At 43.1% G+C, this 21,280-nt stretch overlaps 2 protein-coding genes across 8 annotated transcripts in view; one reads left to right on the top strand and one right to left on the bottom strand.

The window, feature by feature from the left end:
* The window catches only part of LOC142066629 (uncharacterized), an 86,354-nt gene that overhangs the window by 53,600 nt on the left and 11,474 nt on the right, over positions 1 to 21,280 (bottom strand). Inside the window, exon 5 of one of the 6 annotated variants that reach the window (XM_075114362.1) lies at positions 3,358 to 3,728. The exons of the other annotated variants lie outside the window; for them this stretch is intronic. The gene's annotated coding sequence lies outside the window, so the exon portion shown is untranslated. Of the gene's footprint in view, positions 1 to 3,357; positions 3,729 to 21,280 lie in introns of those variants that run through there. 6 annotated transcript variants of the gene reach the window in all.
* TMEM52 (transmembrane protein 52) lies at positions 2,416 to 7,310 on the top strand. Of its 2 annotated transcripts, XM_075114366.1 has the most exons (4): positions 2,416 to 2,476; positions 3,318 to 3,362; positions 5,398 to 5,567; positions 6,219 to 7,310. In XM_075114366.1, the coding sequence occupies exons 2-4, from the start codon at positions 3,331 to 3,333 to the stop codon at positions 6,536 to 6,538; spliced, it is 522 nt and encodes a 173-aa protein (XP_074970467.1). In that variant the 5' UTR covers positions 2,416 to 2,476; positions 3,318 to 3,330; the 3' UTR covers positions 6,539 to 7,310. The 2 variants fall into 2 exon arrangements, with proteins under 2 accessions (XP_074970467.1, XP_074970468.1); XM_075114367.1 differs by lacking the exon at positions 2,416 to 2,476 and having other exon boundaries at positions 3,274 to 3,362.

Below are 21,280 nucleotides of genomic sequence, written 5' to 3'. Positions count from 1 at the left end.
TAATGCCAAGTTCACAGCTACCAGAAGCAGCTCAACACAGCAGCTGTAGCCTTCCTGCAAGTTAGTCTCTTAAAGAAGAAAAAAAATCCTGTTCAGTACTGTTCTTCCAAAGCAGGTTATCAACAATCACAGCACGGTTGGTATTAAAATTGCCAGGAGATTCTAAACATGTAACCTGATGCTTCTGTTTCCATATTATCGGACTCCAATAGGGATGGAGCCCTTATTTTTAGGATAATGCGGAAAATGTAACCCCAGAAACGTATCTAAGTTTCACAGAAGCTTAAGTTCCCTGCTGCTATAACTGCACTTCTGAACGTTGTGCTTTCAGACTGAGTTTTGCAACTGTGAGCACTCTCGGGTCACTGGACACAAACTCTTGCGCTTTCACCTCTGGATCTAAATGCAAACCTATACTTCTTGGCTCTGATGCAGTTCTGGTTTAATAAGAATGCATTTCACATCCGTCTATGATCTTTATGATCCTTAAAAGCTATATCTAGCTCATTTCTAAAACAGAAAGGAAGTGACAGAATAAGTACTGGTGTCATACACATCTTATTAATACACATTCTGCTTATCCAGTGACTTCAGAGATTGCTTCACACTTACAAATGCAGCTTTTCCTAAATGAGCAATGGTCCCATGACCCTGAGCAGTCCTGAAGGAAAACACTTTAGTCAGTATGCCACGTGCCATTACTGAGCCTTGAAAGGCTGGTTTTGAGCTTTATGGAGCAAAAGTAGTGAATGTCATCTGGAGAATGACCCTGGTACTTCCAAGCTATTGTGTCCATTGTCGCTCCCAATGGCATGATTCCCCCATGTACTGGACCTTATCCATCCTTATAGCAGAAACCTCAGGCAACCCGCATCCAAATGTGTTCTCCTCCTGTTGCATTAAAATCTCAAAAAATAATCCTTCTGTTTTGTCCCATCCTGGTTACTGGATGCACCCACATACCCACCTCTGCGGGTACCAGGGACCTCAACAAATACGTCAGAATGCCATTCTTTTACTTGATCTTCCCCCTTCTTCTCCAGCTGAAATCTTTATAATCTATTAATTAGCTGCCTGCTTTTCAGCTCTAGGTGTCTTCCTGTTCGCTCCTTATCCAGTCATCCATCACAAGCACCCCGATTCTGATCATCTCTTATATTGGCCAACATCTTTATTTGCCATGTAACCAACCTCTGCTATATTAGTGCTTCCAAGGCATCTGACCTGTAAGAGACCTACTTTGGAGCACAAATAATCCTTGCTCATTCATCTGGTGGGTACGGTTGACCTTTGGCACAGGTTTTGTTCTCCCCTGGTGACGGTAAGACTTCTATAACTCATCGCAAGTCCAAAATACTGAAGGGGTTTGGGGAGCTTTCCAACAGTCTGGGCTACATGCAATCCTATTAAAATAGCTCGCTTCACCCTGAAGGGACTGCAGGAAAGCTGTCGTTTGGAGACGGGCCAAACTGCCATAATGATCAGTATAATCACAGCAGTGAGGCGTTGCTCTGTGAAATTTCTACCAGAGAGTATCAGCACTAGGGGTTTAGGACAGTGATGTGCAGGGTAACCATAAAATAACATGCAGATATTTTTATTGAATTTCTACATTTGAAGAGTTGGACACAGTTATTTTGGAGCAAACCTGTCTTCAGAGAGCAGTCGATACCTTTCCAGTCATGTTTCATGTGTTTTAACAAGATTGTTTTTAAAGGGGGGAACGATCAGCTTTTCCAAACCTTTGTTTCTTCCTAATATTTTTCACGCCTAGTTTCTCCTTCCTTTTCCATTTGTCCTTCCAAATCTCTCCGGCACGGCGCGGGCGCCGGGTGCGTGTCCGAGGAGGGCAGGGGGCAGCAGCCCCGAGCCGCTCCGGGGCCACCCCTGCCTCCTCTCCATCCCCCCGCGGCACCTGCCCGGCCCCGCCGGCCGGCCGGGAGCGCGGTGAGGCCCGGGCCGGGGAACACGGCGAGGCCCCCCCAGGGCAGGGCGGGCCGGGCCGAGCCCAGCCCAGCCCAGCCCAGCCCAGCCCAGCCCAGCCCAGCCCAGCCCAGCCCAGCCCAGCCCAGCCCAGCCCAGCGGGGCCGGCCGTGCGCGGGGCTCGCCCCCGCCGGGACGCGCCTCTCCCTCCCTCCCTCCCTCCCTCCCTCCCTCCCTCCGCCCGCGGCGCGGGGCGGCAGCGCGGCCCGCCTGGTCACCGCACCCCGCCTGATAACCCAGGCTTATTTATTCAGCCGCCCGCGCGCGGGGTGCAGACCTCGGCCTCTCCGGAGGCTCGGCTGCCCCCGTCCCTCTCCGTCCCGAGGCTCGGCCTGGCAGGAGCTGCTGCTGCTCCCAGGGGGACGCCCGGGGACTCGGCTGATTGTCAGATAAAGGAGGTGCTTCTCTTCTGGCCACCTGCTTATCGGAGTCTTTTTTTCCCCCCCCTTTCCTAGGCATCGCTCTTCTTCTGAGAATAACTGCAAGAACTCTGGTCAGTGAGTAATCAAAAATTTTCAAATATTTGTTGGCAAACGGGCTCCCGTCGCGATGGAGTGACATGATCAGATCAGACCGATAACTTTCTGACAGCCATCCGCTACTGCTACTTTTTTTATCTCTGAGATCATGACCAGCTTAGAAACTTGCCTGGGCTGCTTTTGCTCTGTAGACTGAGGTGAATGATCCCCTCTTTCAAAATTACTCTGAAGTGTCATCCTCTGAAAAGCCAGCTTCCCGATTCTCTTCTGTGGCCAAAAAAGCTTGTTTTGTTACATGAAATCCATTGCATGCAATTCGCTACGCACGGTGCTGCTGCTGCGCTCCTGAAATGTGACAGAAGCTGTTCTCCTTTTTTCTGTACTGTAGATAGATCTGAAAAAAGCCCCATTTCTGGTTGTGTTGGAGCTTTGAAAAAGTAATTTAAAAATAACGGGGGGAAGTAGGCAGTTGTCTTAGGCTGGCATTTTCAGACAGGCCTGTGGTATTAGGTACCTCATCTCAGTTAACTTCCAATAACTCTTTGATACGTTTCCCGAGAACCCAGCATGTGTAGTTCTCTCCCCTAAGCAACAGCAAAGTGCCACTTTGTAAAAACATTTATTGACTCAGAAGCCAGCTTTTACAGTGGGATTATTTGCATGTTCTCAGCCAGCATAATTTTACAACTATGAAGAACAGTCCTCTGAAACTAAATCTAAAGGGTTTTTGCTCCATACTCTTACTGATTGCTTTCCCCTTTTTCATCCCAGAAATCGCGTGAAACTTATTCCCTGTCAGATTCAGTGTTTGACTGTAGATATTTAAATCAGTGAATCATCTACCTTCCTTCACAGATGCCCTCGGAACATGTCTGATTGGACAAGTCTGTGGTACGTCTGGTAAGTTTATTTTTAATCTTACTAACTCAGAGTAATTTGAAAGTTATTACGAGCAGTAATTGTAAGGTAACTGAAACACTCTTCTCTCAGGCAGGATGGAGGGAAGGGTTTCTCCTCGATTTTATGAAAGCTACCAGTGGAATATATTACAGATGAGACCAGGGGGGAGATAAGGTGTCAGGCAGGGCCCACATTCATCCAGGGATATGTCATCTTTCCTTTCTGAGTACGCTGCAGTTTGACCGGCGGGCTTGTTTGTTCTTCCTAAATAGATGACTTTGCTGAACGCAGCGGCAGCTCCACGGCGCAGCCTTGCTGGGGCTCAGCGCTGCGCTGCCGAACGCACAGACCTTGGCTCGCTCCCTTCTACGGGACAAGAGGTTGTTAGCTTAGAGCATTGCGTTTCCATTCTGAACTCCAGCTCACTAAAAACCTGCTTCCTGGCTGTTTGGATGACTGAAAGGGGGAAAATAGTGATAAGTAAAAGGGTAAGCTTTTGAATCCACAAGTGGATTCATTCTTTGCCTAATGCGTCTCTTACAGGTGTCCTGACATTGTTTTTATAGTTTGCGTTCTGTCAGCATATTACATTTGATGGTAGCACGCAGAGTGGGTTGGTAACCTTTAGCTGTTATTAAGTCTGGACTAATGTCAGTTGATAATCTTTGCTTTCTTAGAACATGCTGATACCTAGAACTAATTTTGGTTGATAATCTTTGCTTTCTTAGAAAGTGCTGATACCTAGAACTGTTTAAAAATAGTTACATAAAATATTTTAAGAAGGCTTCTGTAAATAAGGCAGCATCGAAATCATGAAAGCTAATGAGCTAGTGCTGAGATTTATACTGCTGAGATGCCTTTACCTAGGTGATTTCTGCCTGCCACGGAGGGCAGCAGCGTATGAAGGCACGGTGGTTTCACAGGACATGCTAGCATGCAGCTCGCGGAGTGTCAGGAAATACTGACTGGCTAGCGATGGGGTAATACCCTCGCACTGGAGGACTGCTGCATCGCAGAGTTCCTGCAGGGCAGCATGTTATTCTCACACGTGGTTTTAAATGGCCTGAAAGCGTTTTTCTAAAACAATAATTTGCAAGAAAATGAATGAAATTTGTGGAAGTTTGGGGCCCTCAAATCCAACTGTTAGACTGAGTGTAGTCTTTGAGTGTATCTGACTGTCGTACTAATGGAACTATCCTCTCATTAAAATGAAATGAAACAGTTATTAAAGAAATGTTTATTTTGGAATCATGATTCTTATGGGCAAGTGCTGCCTTTGGTTTGGAAAAAAGAATAGACTGCTACTGAGGCCATTTTTATACATATTTAGGGTGGAATATAATCCTGACGAGAAATTCAGGAGCAAGATCTGTCACACAGTAGTTCCTCTCAAGCCACTCTGAATGTACTTCAACTTTGTCCTTGGACCAACTTCTTTACAAGGCTTTCAAGCATTTCTTACTACCTCACCTTCTCATGACATGTCTCACTGCCCACCGAGCTCATGAGAAGAGTGGATTCACTGAGAAATTGCGGGGTGGGAAGGTAGAGTTTCAACTGAGAGAAGAACCTGAAACACTTCTGTGTGTACACTATGAATTGTTAAACAATAAACTTTGTGAAACAAGAGCTAGAGCTAGAATTGCGTTTATAAGACATACTACAAAATATAATTTCTGTGCCCATTCATAAATGCAGGTCCTAGACTTGTGAAAGTTTGTACTTGCATTTCCCTCCAAGCACACAGCCACTCCTAGTGTTGGAAGTGGAGCCTTTCTCACGGCATAAAAGCTCAAAATGCAGACGAAGATGATTAACATTATGGCATCTGTGAGCCAGAAGGGATCGGTCAGTAGTACTTCAACTTGTGATTAAGTATTTGTCATCTAACTTTCTAATTCAGGATCCAGCACCCATTCAGAACTAAACTGAGAGGTTTGGCCTGTCTTCACCCATTTAGAGTGAAATTATGTTCAGCTCTGGAAGAAGTAAAACATAAGCAATGAAATGATGGTATTCTCCCTCCTCCTCTAAGGTTAATCTTGCTGACTGTGTTCCTGCTCCTGCTCTGCGGGATCACAGCAAGCTGCATCAGGTTCTGCTGCCGGAAGAAGAGGCCACCCGTTGAGACCTTCCCTAGGCACCCTTATGATCTGACAGTTATTGCTATCGACAGCGACAGCACTGCCCATAGCACAGTGACCTGTAAGTATCCTCTGGGAGTCAGTTATTCGACGGTGCTTTGCTACTGAATGGGTGCCTAGAACTCTGTCTAGCCCCTGCAGTAACAGCAAAGAACAACTTTCAGCCCTGTAGGGTGGGCAGGGGAGATGAAGGAAGGTCATCAGGGCAACACAGTAAGTGAGGGCAGATGGCAAGTAGGATTTAGTGCTGTAGAGGTTAAAATAGAGCCCCTGGTGGGTTAACCTCTTACGTGTCGTCTCCCACATCTGTTCTTATTGGCATTCCCTTATTTTTTAACTTTTCTGCCCACCTCACTCTCCCACTATTCCAGACGAAGTTATCTCTAATGTGAGGAATTGTTCACAGCTGTTCATGTACGAACCTGACTGAAACTGCCTCTGTTACAATGTAGGTGTACCATGTCAGGTATTTCTCAATAATTACTGGATGGTGATATGCAGAGACATTTTCTCTGCTGACTGCTTTCTTTTGGAGAATGTATAGATTCTGAAATGGGTAATTCTATACTGGTAGCTTTTAGTATATAATGCATATATTCTGACACCACAAAAATGAGTCCATAATTTCTTGGAGAAAAGCAGGATTAGCCCTTTATATATCAGCATTCCTTGCAAGTGTTCAATTATTTTTTTTTATTCCTTTTCTTCACAGCATATAGCTCATTGCAGTACCCTCTAAGTGCCCCTATTCATTCAATATTTGTGGATATGGATAAGAACACCGTGTCCCCTCCAGCTTACAGCGTCTATGCGACAGAGTTGCCACCTTCGTATGAAGAAGCTGTCCAAATGGGTAAACAATCCATTGAAGAAGCACAGATAAGCCAGAAACTCAGTGCCATCCCTGGAGAGGTGACACCAGGTGGGCTGATTCCCACCCAGTATTCCCCTGACACCATCACCAGAGATCCAGCAACACAGGCAAATTCAGAAAATTCAGAAGATGCAACACAAGAACAGCTGCAGCTCTGACTCATGTCAAATGGGGAGTAAAGGAGGAGAAGGACTGTAAGAGTTGAAGACATGAAGAGTTTGGTTTTAGAGGCAGGTTATGATGGAAAGGTGTTTCCTCTCATGCCCTTGTAGTGATCTGTCAGTTAGAAGAAAAGTTTTCTGTGACGGCTGTAATCTCCTGGTAAAGCTTCTTCAAGGATATGAAAAGAAGCAAAAGGGCAACAGTTGCCCATAAAAGTGGGACACAAATCCTTGTTCATCTGACTTAAAAAAAAAAAAATATTCCTGTCTCCAGCATATGGCATTAAAAAAGGTCAGGGAAATTTTGCCATCTTGGGAACACACATGAAGAGTCTGAACAGTACAAACAAGTTGTTGCTCTGGAACAGAAGCTTCCCAAACTGGAGCTGAAAGGGGACTCCTGGCAAGTCACACTGAATAGCCTCTGTAGTTTCTCTTCTTTTGAGAACATTAACTGTCCGGCAAATTGCTGGAGTGCAAATTGCTGCATAACGGCACATGTTCCTTAAACTGCAGGAAGATGGCAAACAGGGACAGGAAAGTGTGTGGAGGGAAATGCGTTATGTTGCGTTTCACAACTAGGGACAAAGAATGAGACAGATAAGAAAAGATGCTTTTTGTTGGTGGTGGTCATGAGACCTGAAGGGATTGAGTTTGAGGTTTTTGTAAATCTTTAAACTTCTGTTTTCAAGACAAGCTGGCTTGGAGTGGGATCCTTTTACTATTTATTTTTGCCAGTTAAAGTAAAAATTATTCTCAGTCACTTGCACACATGGTTAAGTATTACTAACGTGTTTCAACTATTCATCAAATATTCCAAAGATGCCTTTATACTTCATTATCTGCTCAGGTGTCAGGGTCCCGGACAGCACGCAGAAGAAAAAAGCAAAGATTCCTGGCAGCTTTTGCTGTTTTAGTGTGTAGATGAGCTCAGTAATGTGCAGGACAAAACAAAGCATGGCCTAGCTGTGCCATCTAGATTAAGTTATAAATATAAAATATTATCGTACAGGCTGGGCAACAGTCCAAAGAAATTACTCTTTAGGAATGATCCTTCACGAAGTACTGACAGCAAGGATAACTGCTATACAACATTTTAGAACTGGGAGCTTGGCGTTGATTACAGTACTCTCAGCCCAAACAAAAATACGGACTATGAGAGGCCTTTTCTAAAATGACAGCTCTTTCCTGTTCTTGCCCCTCTCATATTCCAGACAGTATGAATTTTGTCCACTCCTGAGTAGTGATTTTCTTTGAATCCATTTTAGCAAGGTGCTAATTTGGCTACCTTTAAGGACGGGAGCAATCTACAGGATTGTTCATTGCTGTGGGATTATCTACTGAATAAGGGCAGAAATGAAAGCATGAGCACTAGGTCCTATTAACAAATATAACATGACGTGTGGAGTGCTAGGTCAGAGTTCGTGCTGACTGACCTACTAACGAGAGTATGACTGATGGTCTTCATTTTGCTGAAGTTGCTTTGGTAGCTGTGAGAAGGGGCTACCTTCTCAAATATTTAGGTGTCTGTCATTAATAAGCAGTAGAAATGGTGGGCGCAAAGTCTCACACAGCTTTTAGAAGACTATTCCCTGACAACCATTACTGCAAGAACTACCCTGGAAATGAGCACTAATGATTTAAAAATGAAGATCTCTGTGCCAGCCAACAGGACTGAGACTAGAATGTGCTACACATTCATGGTGTGTGAGCTGTTCGTGAGTCCGGCTCCCTAGAGGAGCGTTGAGTCTATATTTAACTTGCATATAGCTTACTATGAGGGCTGCAGAGAAAGATTGGTTTAGTAAATCTGCTTCTTTCTCGTCTCTGTCCTTCTTAATTATACTTCTCCTGTTTAATTCTCTCCTGTGCCTTCTTTTCCTGCCTCAAGACGGAGACTAGGCATAACCCAGTGTAGCTATTTGGATGTCTCTAGCTGGAAAAGAAATACATGTCCAGCCCTGGGTGTCTCCAAATCGCAAATACAGCAGATATATTTTTATTTATTGAACTTTTCCATCACAGTGGTAGTCAGAAACAAATCCTATGCCTTTCCAAAGAAGACACATCTGTTGGAGGGAAATGGCTGAGTGCTGACTGGTAGAAACAGGAATGTAAAACCAGGCAAATGAAAAAATAGTGACTGACACAAGAGGGCAGTCCTTCACTTTTCAGTGCATTGCGTTATATCACCACTGGGAACAGCTTTGTTAGAGACAAACTGGTGGCATTGCAAAGGCGAGGGCGCCTCTAAGGCTCGGGTTTGCTCAGTTCTTCAGAGGTTACCCTGCAGTGGAAGGACTGAGCTTGCTTGCGGAGGGCGGGGCAATGATCACAACGGTTTGACTTCCCTTCGTGCCTTTGCTTGCACAAGGCTCTGTCTTGTGAGCTGCCAGCAGCCCCTGACAGACTGTCTAGCAAACTGCGAGGAGATCTGTTTCCCTTTGGTTATGGGGGATGATAATTCTAACTAAACTACCCCAAGCAAAACCCTAACTGCCTGTGGAGTGCTTACAGATCAGCTCTGACCCCGTTACCAGCTGGGTTAATAGAAAAGCCTGCCTCGCTGTGGAGCACCTCTGTTGCCAGACTAGGCTAGTTAGCATTGCCCTGCAGTCACCTGCCCTTCATTGCACACTTCCACAAGTCATTATCCTGATTTAAAAAAAACCAACCAGGCTTGCCTCTTCTTTACGGAAGTACAGAGTAGGCAAAGGGAGAATAACGCTGCAGGAACTGAGTTCCCGGGTGTGTATGTAGGGAGTGTTGTTCGACACAGCATAGCGAACGATAGCACTTGTTTTTTTCCCTGACTTCCCAAGAAGAAGGGCATAACATGGTGTTTCCTTAGGTGTGAGAAAGAAAAAGTCTTGTGTTTTGCCCAGGCTCTTGCCCTATAATATGGTTCATTAATTTAAACATAAACTATTTGTTAGCATAAATTTCTAACCTAATCAGCCTAGGGTAACACAGAATTCTCTTTGCACATCAAAAGCAGTTCAGTTTTCTCCTCACAATGTTTTCAGTAGTGATGTCTCAGCCCTTTATCAAAATCATCTGACTCCTCACACATAATCAAAGCTGTCCCCAGCCCTCCATCTTTGAGGAGGCAGATTACCCCTACAACTGTTCATTATTTACATCTCCACCTAACAGGTTTCTTCAACTCAATAGCACTGCAGAAGTTACATGCCTCCAGACAGAAAGATCATGGCTAGGGGATCTACAAATTCCATTTAAAATCCTGCAGCAAACAAAGAGCTCTCTTCCCACCTTGAGAACAGTTTATATTTGTGTAGAAAGTTCAGTTCATCAATTAGAATCACTGTTGCATGTGGGAGCACAGTTAGAATGACCCCTTAATGAGCTAATGTCAGAAAAAAGAATTAAGAGAGCGGACTCCGGACTCCTGGTCTACACAAGCAACAGCTTGAAAATGTTGCTCCCACATGCCTTACATAACGCTAAATAGCAGGAAGCAGAATGGAAAGGAGTGTCCATTGATCACCTGGGTCTTTTCTGTTTAATTGGGTAAGTCAGAGGAAGACAGACTTTTTTGTTAATGTCTATAAACATAGGCTTAGGAGGTAGCTTTTACTCTGGGCATTTTTGCAGCATGACTAGGAAGAGAATGCTATGAGTTCCTCACCCTACTGCAAAGTAAGTTAAAATGAACTCCTTTCTTTGAACTGATGTTTTAAAACTCACTAACCAAATCCAAAAATATGGAATAGAAATTAATGCTCTGTCTCCATTTCTGCTGCTGTTTTCCATGAAAGTTTTGCTTTTGACTTTTGCTTTGTGTTCTGAAAAGCTCTGTTTACCTTTCAGTGCCGGATCCGACTTTATAATCCTAGAAAACTTTGTTTTGTTATTGATGCTCTTAATGAGGCGCAAACAGCAAGTGGGATGCTTTCAAAGGCTCCCAACCTAGGCAGACATGGTGTTTCTTTGTGTTTATTCTACTGAGCATGTAAAGAGGAAAGGAGGGATAGGACCATTCTTAAACTATAGTCAGTCTTACCAGGTACAATGACTGGGTCCTTAGCTTTGCCAGTGGAAGTGGAATGTAAATGGTTAGTTTGCCTTTAGATTTGGATTCTGCACCATTAAAGTCAGAGGAAACAAATGAGATTCTGTTCCAGAAAAAACAAAAAAAGCCTGGCTTGAATTCAGTTTATTCCTTTTAGCCACATATACCTTCCCTCTTTTATTTCTAAACAAGCACGACATATCTCAATCTCTGGTCGGGAATCTTGTGCAGTGTTGCCATAGGCTTCTTAAGAGCCATCAGGTAGCATCTAGAGGTGGGGATGCATCAGTGAGGAATGAAGTGATCTCTATGGATGTATTTCTTATAGCTAGTTTTTAAAGTACTCTGATGTGTTAAAACAAGACACTATAACTGATACTATTTAGTGGTGCTGCAGTTATCTAAACTGTCAATGTCTAAACCAGAAGCCTTTCACATGAGAAATGTGCTGTCCCTGGTGTTAGTATAGAATAACCTCTCTGGAAGGTCCAGGATCACCATATTTCTATTTACAAAGAATAAATCCACATGTTTTTCCCCCCTCAAAAATGCTTTAATAATTAAACAGGTTTTTAAAAAGTTTTCCAGAACAGCAAAGTGAATTTAAATGGGCAGACTAAAAAAATTCAATTACTTTCTAACAATGTAGTAATTCAAGCATGTCTAAATAACTTTAAATGAATGTCTAAATAATTTTAGATTAAGCAATTAACCACACAGGACTCCCCTCATTGTTAGACCTGCTGAGGGTTACTCTGAAATCATTTGTCTTCAGCAGATGTGTATCACGACACATTTTTCATTCAAGTCTCATGCCGGTTGTGTAAAAGATGTAGCATTACAGGTGCATAAAGAAGCTGCAAGTGTTAGTGTGGTACAGCAAAGAAAGGCAATGTACTTGCCATGTTCTCAGTATCTTTGAAGACTGCTTGGATAGAAGATCCCTAATCTAATGCTAAGTGCTGGCCCCAAGTGGAAAATTAACTCTCATATTGCAAAGAGGACTAGGCAGTTAGTCATTTAGGGCCAGGGCTTCTTGAACACCTTTTATGGCTTCAAGAGCTTGAGACTAAGAGCCCTATTTTTGGAAGGTTTGCTTCTGCCTATCTGCTTGAGACCGGAGCTCACAGCCAGGCTTGGTGTCTAACATATCCAAAGGATGCATCTTCCTAAACCACGTATTTTAAAAGATAAGTATTAGAAAAGATAAGTATTATGGATAGGCTTGCTAGGAATTTCAGAGAAGATTATTAAGAGAAAACATTATGGATGTTTCCTTTCCTTTAACCTTTTGAGTAGTTAGAAATAATCCATTGATGACACTGACTGTCCCCTGGTACTCGGCTGCTATAAGAAATACCTCTACCACTTGCAGGGGTGAGAAAAGACCTATTGCAACAACATACCAAAGATTAGTCTGGTCTATGCTGAAGAAACCACAAACTCGGGATTGCTTACACTAAATCAGCTCCAGTGGTCCTAGCAGTGTTGGAAGCCATAATCTAGGCAGGTTGCTGATGACTGCAGTTAGGTTGGTGATTTTTTTAAATGCAGCATCTCTCTTACCTAGAGCTATGTTGACTTCACATTGACTCAAGTGCTCACGTTTTTACTACTGGTTTTATCAGGTTGCTCTCGCCTGTTGTAGGAAGGCACTGGGAAGTGTGAGCTCCTGTCAACATTGCTGTTGAAGGGATTCCCCTTTATAATACTGAAGGCTTCTACTCCCTGGCTAAGGAAATCTGCTTGCAGCTGCCCGTGCGTGTGCTGTTGAGATGCGTTCTGTTTAGAAGCCTGTTAGGTGACCTCCATCAAGTCACTTCCTCTCTTATGTCTGTTTCTTTTCCCAGCCTGTCGGTCTACTGTTTAAGGCACATGTTCTCTGGTGCAGAAAATTCTCCCACAGTGCCTACTGTACTGGGAATCTTGTCATAGAGAGATCTTCTACATATTCAAATAATACCAACAGCTGGGGAGGGTGGAAAGAAAAAAACCCTACAACCCTCAATCAAACACCCCCAGACCCTTTGAATTCTTTGAGCGGTGGAAGTAACAGAGCCTGGTTTTCTAGGTTTCTAAATCTTATGGCAAAGTTCCTTAACATTTCAGTATATTTAACCTTCAGTAGAAGCTTTTCTCGTGGTGAGGACATGCATAAGATCTTGCCTGTGTGCATTCGCCAGGGCCTAATAAGGGTGAGCTCATGCTGTAGTCTTTCTTGCAATGGGGGTAATAAAAGACCCTTCTTCTCTACCAGCTCCTGTTTTCATGAAACATTTAGAAGCTTCATGTCTTTGAAACCTCCTCCCTATCACCGCGCTTGAAATTGGTCAGTGGATTCAGAAATTATTAGCTGGGTGTGGAGAGTGGAAGGAGGGGAGAGAGGACACAGATCTGACAGTGTGATTACAAAGCCTCGCTTCCATAAGAAACCAGGTTTAAAAAGAATGTCAAGTGGGCGGCTTGGTCCCACAGCAGGTTATATGCTCGGCTGGGTGGGGGCAATCTAAGAATTTGGATTTGTCAGTCTAGTGTTTTTCACGATCACTAGATCCACTCAAGTCTGATTATATCTACATAAGCTTTGCGACATCACCAAGGGAAAAGCCCTCTCTGTAATTACCCAAAGTGCATTTCTAATTGTGATTTGAATTTGGTGCTCAATTGGCACTGTTCAGCATGTAATTTTTCTTCTCTCATTTGCTGAAAATTATTGTTTTCCCAGTTATTTTCTGTTGTTATTTGCTGGCTGTGTGAAAGAGCCTGTGATGGGGAGATGTACTAAAGAAGTTGGTGCTTGCATCACTGTCGGCAGCTTGCAGTCCTGTCCCTCTCCTCTCACACACACATGCGCTCATTGTGAGCACTTGTGTGCAGAAAGAAAATGCAGACTTGGAAGTAAATTATCTCAATAATTCATAGGCTTTATAGCCCAGAGCAAATTATACCTTGGCTCTGTCGTGAAATGCAGGTTGCAAATCCCTTTATAGCCAAGCTCGTTAACAATATAAGTGGTACAACTGTAATGGGTTTTATAATTGATGCATTATAATCTTTGGAGAGTATGAACTGGTAAACCTGCAGCATCCAGAGTGAGGCATCAATAGGGTCTGGATACTGTAAGAGTCAGAGAAAAAACATTTATTTTCCTGCCTTGCAGTTGCCTTTGCCTGCCTTGCTGCCCCCAAATAGCTTAGAAGAAGGTTTGGTTTTTTGTTTTGTAATTGCATTTCAACTTTATCCGATGCAGTTTTTGAGGGAGACGAATCACTGTTGTTGCCAGTACTGATGAGCGGGATACTTAGACACACGTGCAAAACCCGCTCACTTATGGAATAAAATAGCTCTCACAAAATCACTTTCCAGATTCTTGCTTTTAGCTGTCTCCTGGCTCCGATTCTAATCACCTTTACATGTTGGAACTATTTCTGCCTGGGGAGACATTTACTAATTTTGCTGCAAATAGCAGAGGTTCTTTCCGTTACCCACAACTAAAATTCAAACTGTGAGAGAAGCCTTTGGACCATATTCAGAGCAGGCTACAAAAACAAAGTATCAGAGGGGAATTGTGCTCTATAAAAATGGAGAAGACAATAAATGTTTTATGAAATATTACATCCTAAGGTTAAATCCAATGCACCAAAAAAGCTTAGGTGCAAAACCACATCTCTGAGAAAACATTTTGTTCTGGTCAGTCAAAATTTAGATTACAAAATGCCAGAGCTCTTTTTATCTTACTGGGGGGAAGAAAGGGGGCTGTAGAAAAGAATGCACACTTTCAAAGATATTGCACCTCTTTTTAGAATAACAAAGCTCACTATGGGCACTTGGAGAAAGGAGACAATTATTTTCTATTTCAGATCTAGAACTGCCTGACTCTGCATTGAAGTGCTTAATTTTTACTCACTTTTTTTACCCTGCTTTCCCAAGTAGCTCAAAAAGGAAACAAAAAATAAGAGCCTGATGTCGAGCTCTGTGTGATTATTTTTTTTTCTCTTTCCATGCTAACAGTTTATGGCATAAGCCACTTCCTTCCCACAAGTACGGAAGTACAGTCCTGAGGTCAAAGTATGACCTGGGAAACCCAGCTCAGCTGCTTGTTCTGCTACAGACTTCCCATATGACACTGGGCAAGTCACTTCGTCTCTGCTGGTTGCTATTCCTGGCCTGTAAAACAGAGACTACAGCACTACCTTATCTTGCAAAGAATTTTGAGGATGAATACATTGAACGTGGGCTGTGCTGTCACAATGAAATACAGATATACAGTCAGAGCATGATGAACTTTGTGTGGGACATGAGGCTCAGGGAAAAAAAACCCTTCCTGCTCCCTCCCCCACTTAAGAGGGGGGGAAATATAGAGAAGAAACTTGGGCAAAACAAACAGTGTGAGATTTAGAAATAGCCTCTGGACTCCAGGTGTCTAATCCAGTTATCATTACAACATTCCTAGAGGAAGAAGCAGAAGGGAGAGAAATTTAAGACAGGATTGGAATCAGTGCAAAATGCCTGATGAGATGGTGGTAGGAGCCTTGTGACAGCAACTTATCTTGCAAAATTGCTGACCTGTTGGGGAGCAAATGTCCTGAGAGATACCACCTCAGATGTAGACGTGAAAAAGAATGCTACTTCAGTTTGTACAAGCACTTAAATTTTTTGTAACTTTGATTTCTATCTTGCTGAAACTCAGCCTTTGTTCTGTAATCTCTTGGTCTAGTTCAGAAGTCTGTAGTCTGCTCTCCACCCTCCCCACACTCACCAGATCAGACCAGGCAAGAAGCTTTGGTCAGCTCCATGGGCAGGAAATGCTATCCTTTTCCCCCGCAACAGCGCTTGCCAAGCTGCTGCATCTCTTGCCAAAAGGCATTTGTTGGAGAGACAGCAGTGTTGTGTGAGGAAGGTGGGAGGAAACCGTTCTGCACTGCCCATCAGGTCACTTCAGCTGTTTTTAACGGCAGTATAATTGTGATTATTTTTATGGCCTTTCGGTTAGCTAGCTAAATAGACCATGTGTATCTGTAGAACTTGTCCCTCCGCTTCTGTTACTCAGGCTAAAGTGCCTTCTTCCACAAGATGGCATAAGTGAGCCTCAGTGGCCTATGTGCGTGTCGGCTTTCAGGCACGGTGCTGGAAGGCAACACATACGCACAAAGTCAGTGAAATCTGGTGGGAAGATTATTTGGAGGAAAAACCGTTATATGCTTTTATTCCTTTAAAATTGCACTTATAGACTATTTCATTTTGATAAAAGGTGTCACACACCTGCTGTAAAATACTGAAATGAAACAGACTTGGGCCGTATGGGAAGTACAAAGCATATATTCTGTTATTTTTCACCTAATAGTCAAGAAAAATTCTGTGATAATGGGAAGGGCTATCTGTCAATCAAGAACCGTCCTGAAGTGTGATAGACTCCGGTTCTACCACAGATATCCTGGGCATCTCTACACAAACCACTTTCAATGTCTTTGCCTTTGTTTTCTATTAGTAGACAATTATGGAATCGCAGAGTTTGGAAAGGACCTTTGGACATCATCTAGCCCAACCCTCCTGCTCACCAGGGGTCAAACAGAGCAGCTTGCTCAGGGCCCTGTCCGTGCTGGCTTTGAATTCTCCAAGGATGGAGATGCTACTGACTCTCTGGACAACCTGTTCCAGGGTCTGACCACCCTTAGAGTAAAAGTAGTTATTTTGAATGTTTGAGTGGAATTTCCTGTATTTCGGGTTGTTCTCCCTGCTTCTCACTCTGTCAGTTGGTGCCCATTGAGAAAAGTCTGTCTCAGTCTTCTTTACGCCTTCCCATCAGGTATTTACATACATTGATAAGATCTCTCCTGAACCATCTCTACAGAATCCCAGCTTGCTCATCCTCTCCTCGTATGTCAGATGCTTTAATCCTTAATCATCACAATATTTAATCTCATCTTTCATCCAATTTGTCTAAATCATTCAGGAATTTCACCTGAATTTAAGTGTGCTATTTAATATATTTCTACTGAGCGTCAGCCTAGAATAAACAGTTGCATAAAGCAGACCATGGGAAATGCCACGTGAGCTGGATACCTAATCACTCTGTTTACAGCCTGCCAGCACAGTATGAGGAGGTAGGCTTTACTGATGCTACCTATGCAATGTGGTTTTTATTGCACTACTTAAACTGACATTGCATCACCTCATACAGTCAGGGTTCAATACAAGCTTGTGATTACAGTGGCCCGCTCAGTATGCTGCTGATTTGTGTCCCAACGGTAAGAAAATTGGCACGATGAAATCAGACAAAGAGCAGAGGAGAGAGAGGAGATGCATCTATGTGAACTGTTTAATCAGAAATGGATAAGCTGCTGGAAAGCAGGAAAAATAAATGCCGTTTTCCTACTGGTTTGCATGGTGCTTTTGGGTGGAAGATGCTATATAAATACCTCTCCTGTGGGAGATTGTGCTTTAGAAGTACAGGAAATTGCCTGGATTAAAAAAAGAACATAAGGAATAACGCTCTTCCAGGCCAGAAAAGGAAGAGATTTCCTTTCCTTTCTCTAGTTTGTCTCATTGTCACCAACAAGAAAACCATATTTCATCAGAGCATGCCCTTGTTCCCACAGGATTCAGTCACAGCAATCAGTTATTGACAAAAAAATATTTGCTTTTGTTTTCATATAGGAATTATAGCTAGTGATACTGTAAACCCACAGCAGAATGCTATGCCATAATAATAAAGAAAAATCAAAGTTTCTGATCGGTTCCTAGCTCTTTATTTCATAACACATCCCACTATTGTAGGTACAAAACTTATACCCCAAAATCTTTAAGCTTTAATCCATTAACCAATGTGCAAGATGCTAGGTAACAGATGTTAACATAATTAAACAACAGGGAAAAAATCAGGATACCTTGAGCATCTGTGGGATTAGTCTGCTGACTTCTTCACCCATTTCTAATAGTACACACTTGCAATTTTATGTTTTAAATGTGTCTAATCAGTTGATAGTTCTACTACATACAGCCCTTCTGTCCTCTCACCTCCCATTTGTCTGCTTAGACCTAGTCCTTTGAGATGACCATTTGGTGCCTCTTTCTTTGTACTCAGTTTGTGCAGTCATTTACCCCTGTACCCATGATTAATCCAGATGCCCAAAATGGCTACTTCACAAGTCTGAAACAACGTTCGGAGAAATGAAACTAAAGAAAGAAGGAGTTTCTTATCTGTCTGGAGATGGGATGGGGATGGAAGAGGGACCGGCTGTGTCCAAAAAATAGTCATATTGTTCTTTATGAATTTACAGAAACAGAGGAATCCCTAATCACAGGTGTGTGGATGCAGAAGGGTCTGTCTTCAAATCCTGCATGTCTGTAGTTCTAGTGATTCATATGGTAAGCTGCTACATTGTCTTGAATTCAGGGAGGGCTCCAGTATAAAATCTCTGGCACAGGAAGTTTAGCTTCCTCTCCAGATTTCCTTCCTCCACCTCCTTATATGCAGAATAGCAGGGGACACATTTACGCCTTGCCTGTGCTGAGTGAAAATTCTTATGAGGGTAGAGCAGTTTGCATTTATACCCAGTACTTTCAGCTGAAGTGTTCAGGACAGGCAGCACAGAAGACAGTCATTCTTAACGGCAAGACGTAATCCCAAAAAATATCCTGTACTGTTGTTGCATTTTGTAACTGCACACAAAGCTGTGTCTAGTCCCTAAAGAAATATGATCAAAATGGGTGATAAAGGTGATTCTTATTGGCATTTGATCCCACTTCCACAGTGAATTAGGCAAAACTCTTATCGGTGACAGTGGGGAATTTAGCCGTAATATAGATTTGCCACAATTGCAGAGTAAGAAAAGCTATGGAAAACCAGGCCTGGATCAAGTCAATGCCTAAACTACCGTTAATTTTATTATGCTAATTTCACTTCCTAGATTTTTATCTAGGCTTCAGTGTCCTTTAAAAATAAATTGCTAGGCTCCAGGCTGAGGGCCAGTCCAGTTGTCTAGTTTGACCCTCAAGCAGAAATAGGTAGAAAAGATGCAAACTACATTATAACTAAGCTCTGGAAGCGTATGTTAAGTATGCAGGAAAATGACGACGTTTAAAGTGTGACACAGTGTTAAAGACCTCTGAGCTACATCTGTAGAAACTGGCACTACTTTGTGGTACATCTTGCTAGGATCACAGAAGCAACGTGGCTGTGGTAGTGAAGCACTGTACACCAGGGCTAAATTGAAATGTGGCGATACACTGATGTAGCTCATGATGCTTTCAGTTCTGGAATCTGCCTGTTAAGCTGTCTCTGGGATGTGTGGCTGTGCTTCTGGCACTTCAGTATACGGTATATATATTCCCTACAAGAGTGCTCTCTTGGTGTAACAAAACCAGCATGCTGTATTTGCAGAGCGGGTATGACTAAGCTCTACCAAGTGTAGTTTATTCCATCACCAACCTATCTCCAGAACAGAACGTGCTATACTGGGGAACAGAACAGCAGCAGCACCTGCTTCAGTACCTTTCACCAGCATAGCTGGAACAGGCATCCATACAGCTGTGATATGAACAGGGCAAGAAACAAGAAACAGCTAATCGCTCATCGTGTGATCCAGAATGCAGGATGTTCTGAGGAATTAGAACAGGAGGAGAAGGAGCAGAGAGCTATACCTCCTCTAGCCCCCCTGGACCGAATCTTTCTGTCCCTAAGATCTCCCCTCCCTTCTCCGACTGCCATACATATGCTGGCAGAAGTATACAGATACCGTTTTAGCTGTAGCACAAGTTGAGCAAGTGCAATATTGAAAATAAACGCAGTCCATACAGCTAGAGCAGAACACTGCCCTTGACTCGTATATGACAGCTTTCTTCTGAGACACGCGTTACTAACACGCAGCCTAACACAAGGCCGGCAGAAAGTCAAAATCCAAAAGCATAAAAAGGGGAGTCACCTCAGCGCCAAACGCAATTGCTTGCTTTGGGAAGCGGTGCATGTTTAAAATCCATACCGTGTCACCTGCTTATTCATACAAGAAAAAAAAAAACACAGAAAGAATCACTGAGGTTCAGCCACATTCAGATGCCCAAAGTAACAGATGAATAAATAATAAATAGGAGTACTGTCGATAAATGCCAAAGGGTAATGCTGTATCTAGATGCATATCTGCTGACTAGTGCGTATTAGTAAACCACCTAGTGCTTTTAGCTTCGACGCCAACATTAATCTTGGCAGTGGAAAGAGGTTTTATTAAAAGTACTGAAAATGTCATTCATCTTCATTTGCTTTACATTTGTTATGAGGATTTATACCCCGATACTGAACTACAGGGAGATGCAAAAACTGAAATTGACTAATCTGATCGTAAAAATAAATGAAACCCAAACCAGAAACTCACGTTTTAAATAGTGAGAAGTATATTCACTTCTTATATTTCTAATACCATAAGGTGTTACTGATAGGAATTGTTTTTCAAGGTTTGTTTTTTTCTCCAAGGTGTGTTTTTTTTTTTTTAAATCCTTTGCAAGATAAATTATCCATAGGTACATTATGATGGTAGCCCATAATCCATAGGACTAAAAAAATTAAATAAAAGGTAGGAACATGGAGAAACGAAACAATTTGATTATGTTTTTTTAAAATATTAAATTCAAATGAAACAAAAATTCTTTGAAGTACTATACAGTAATCTAAGATGTTCAAAATACTGCAGTAAGTCCACTTATTTGAAATTGTCACCATTTTTTCTTTTTTTAAATTAAGTGCTGAACGGCATATCGATATGTCAGTCTTTCATAATGCTGAATCTTTTCTAGGATGTTCTAAAGCTTTCAGGAGTCACTGAAGGTTAGTGGGGAATTTTACTTACTTGCAGGCTAGGATCCATAACCTCAAAATAGGATGCATCAACGAGTCTCTAGATTGTTCTGCTGGTGTTATATTACCAATGCAAATCCCTACTCGTACCAGTGTGGTACAAGTTACAAAAGATACAATGGCCTTTATGTTTTATTGGATTAGCATAATATACATCAGTAAAATAGGCATCCTGGCTTGTGTCAGCACTGGTGTGGCCAGCAGGAGCTGGGCAGGGATGGGGCCCCTGTGCTCGGCCCTGGGGAGGCCCCACCTCGAATGCTGGGCTCAGGTTTGGGCCCCTCAGGACAAGAAGGCCCTTGAGGTGCTGGAGCGTGTCCAGAGACGGGCAGCGGGGCTGGGGCAGGGTCTGGAGCACAAGTGTGCTGGGGGGCGGCTGAGGGGGCTGGGGGGGTTTAGCCTGGAGAAGAGGGGGCTGAGGGGAGCCCTTCTCGCTCTCTGCAGCTGCCTGAGAGGGGCTGGAGTGAGGGGGGGGGGCTGGTCTCTGCTCCCCTGTCACTAGTGAGAGGATAAGAGGGAATGGCCTCAAGCTGCATCAGGGGAGGTTCAGATTGGATATTAGGGAAAGAGTCTTCACTTAAAGGGTTATCAAGCATTGGAACAGGCCTCCAGGGAAGTCACCATCCCTGGAGGTATTTGAAAGACATGTAGACGTGGTGCTCAGGGACATGGTTTAGTGGTGGCCTTGGCAGTGCTAGGCTAATGGTTGGACTTGGTGATCTTAAAGGTCCTTTCCAACCTAAATGTTCTAGAATGGCAGAACTCAGCTTAAACACAGATAGGCAATACTGTAGCTCTGTTGCTGAGCTTTTGTAGGTAAGAAATTCGCCAGCATGTTGCTCACAGTATAATATAAAAC

The sequence above is a fragment of the Phalacrocorax aristotelis genome, chromosome 19, assembly GCF_949628215.1.
Source record: "Phalacrocorax aristotelis chromosome 19, bGulAri2.1, whole genome shotgun sequence".
In the NCBI taxonomy this organism is placed as follows: Eukaryota; Metazoa; Chordata; class Aves; order Suliformes; family Phalacrocoracidae; genus Phalacrocorax; species Phalacrocorax aristotelis.
This window is presented reverse-complemented; position numbering and strand designations above follow the sequence as displayed.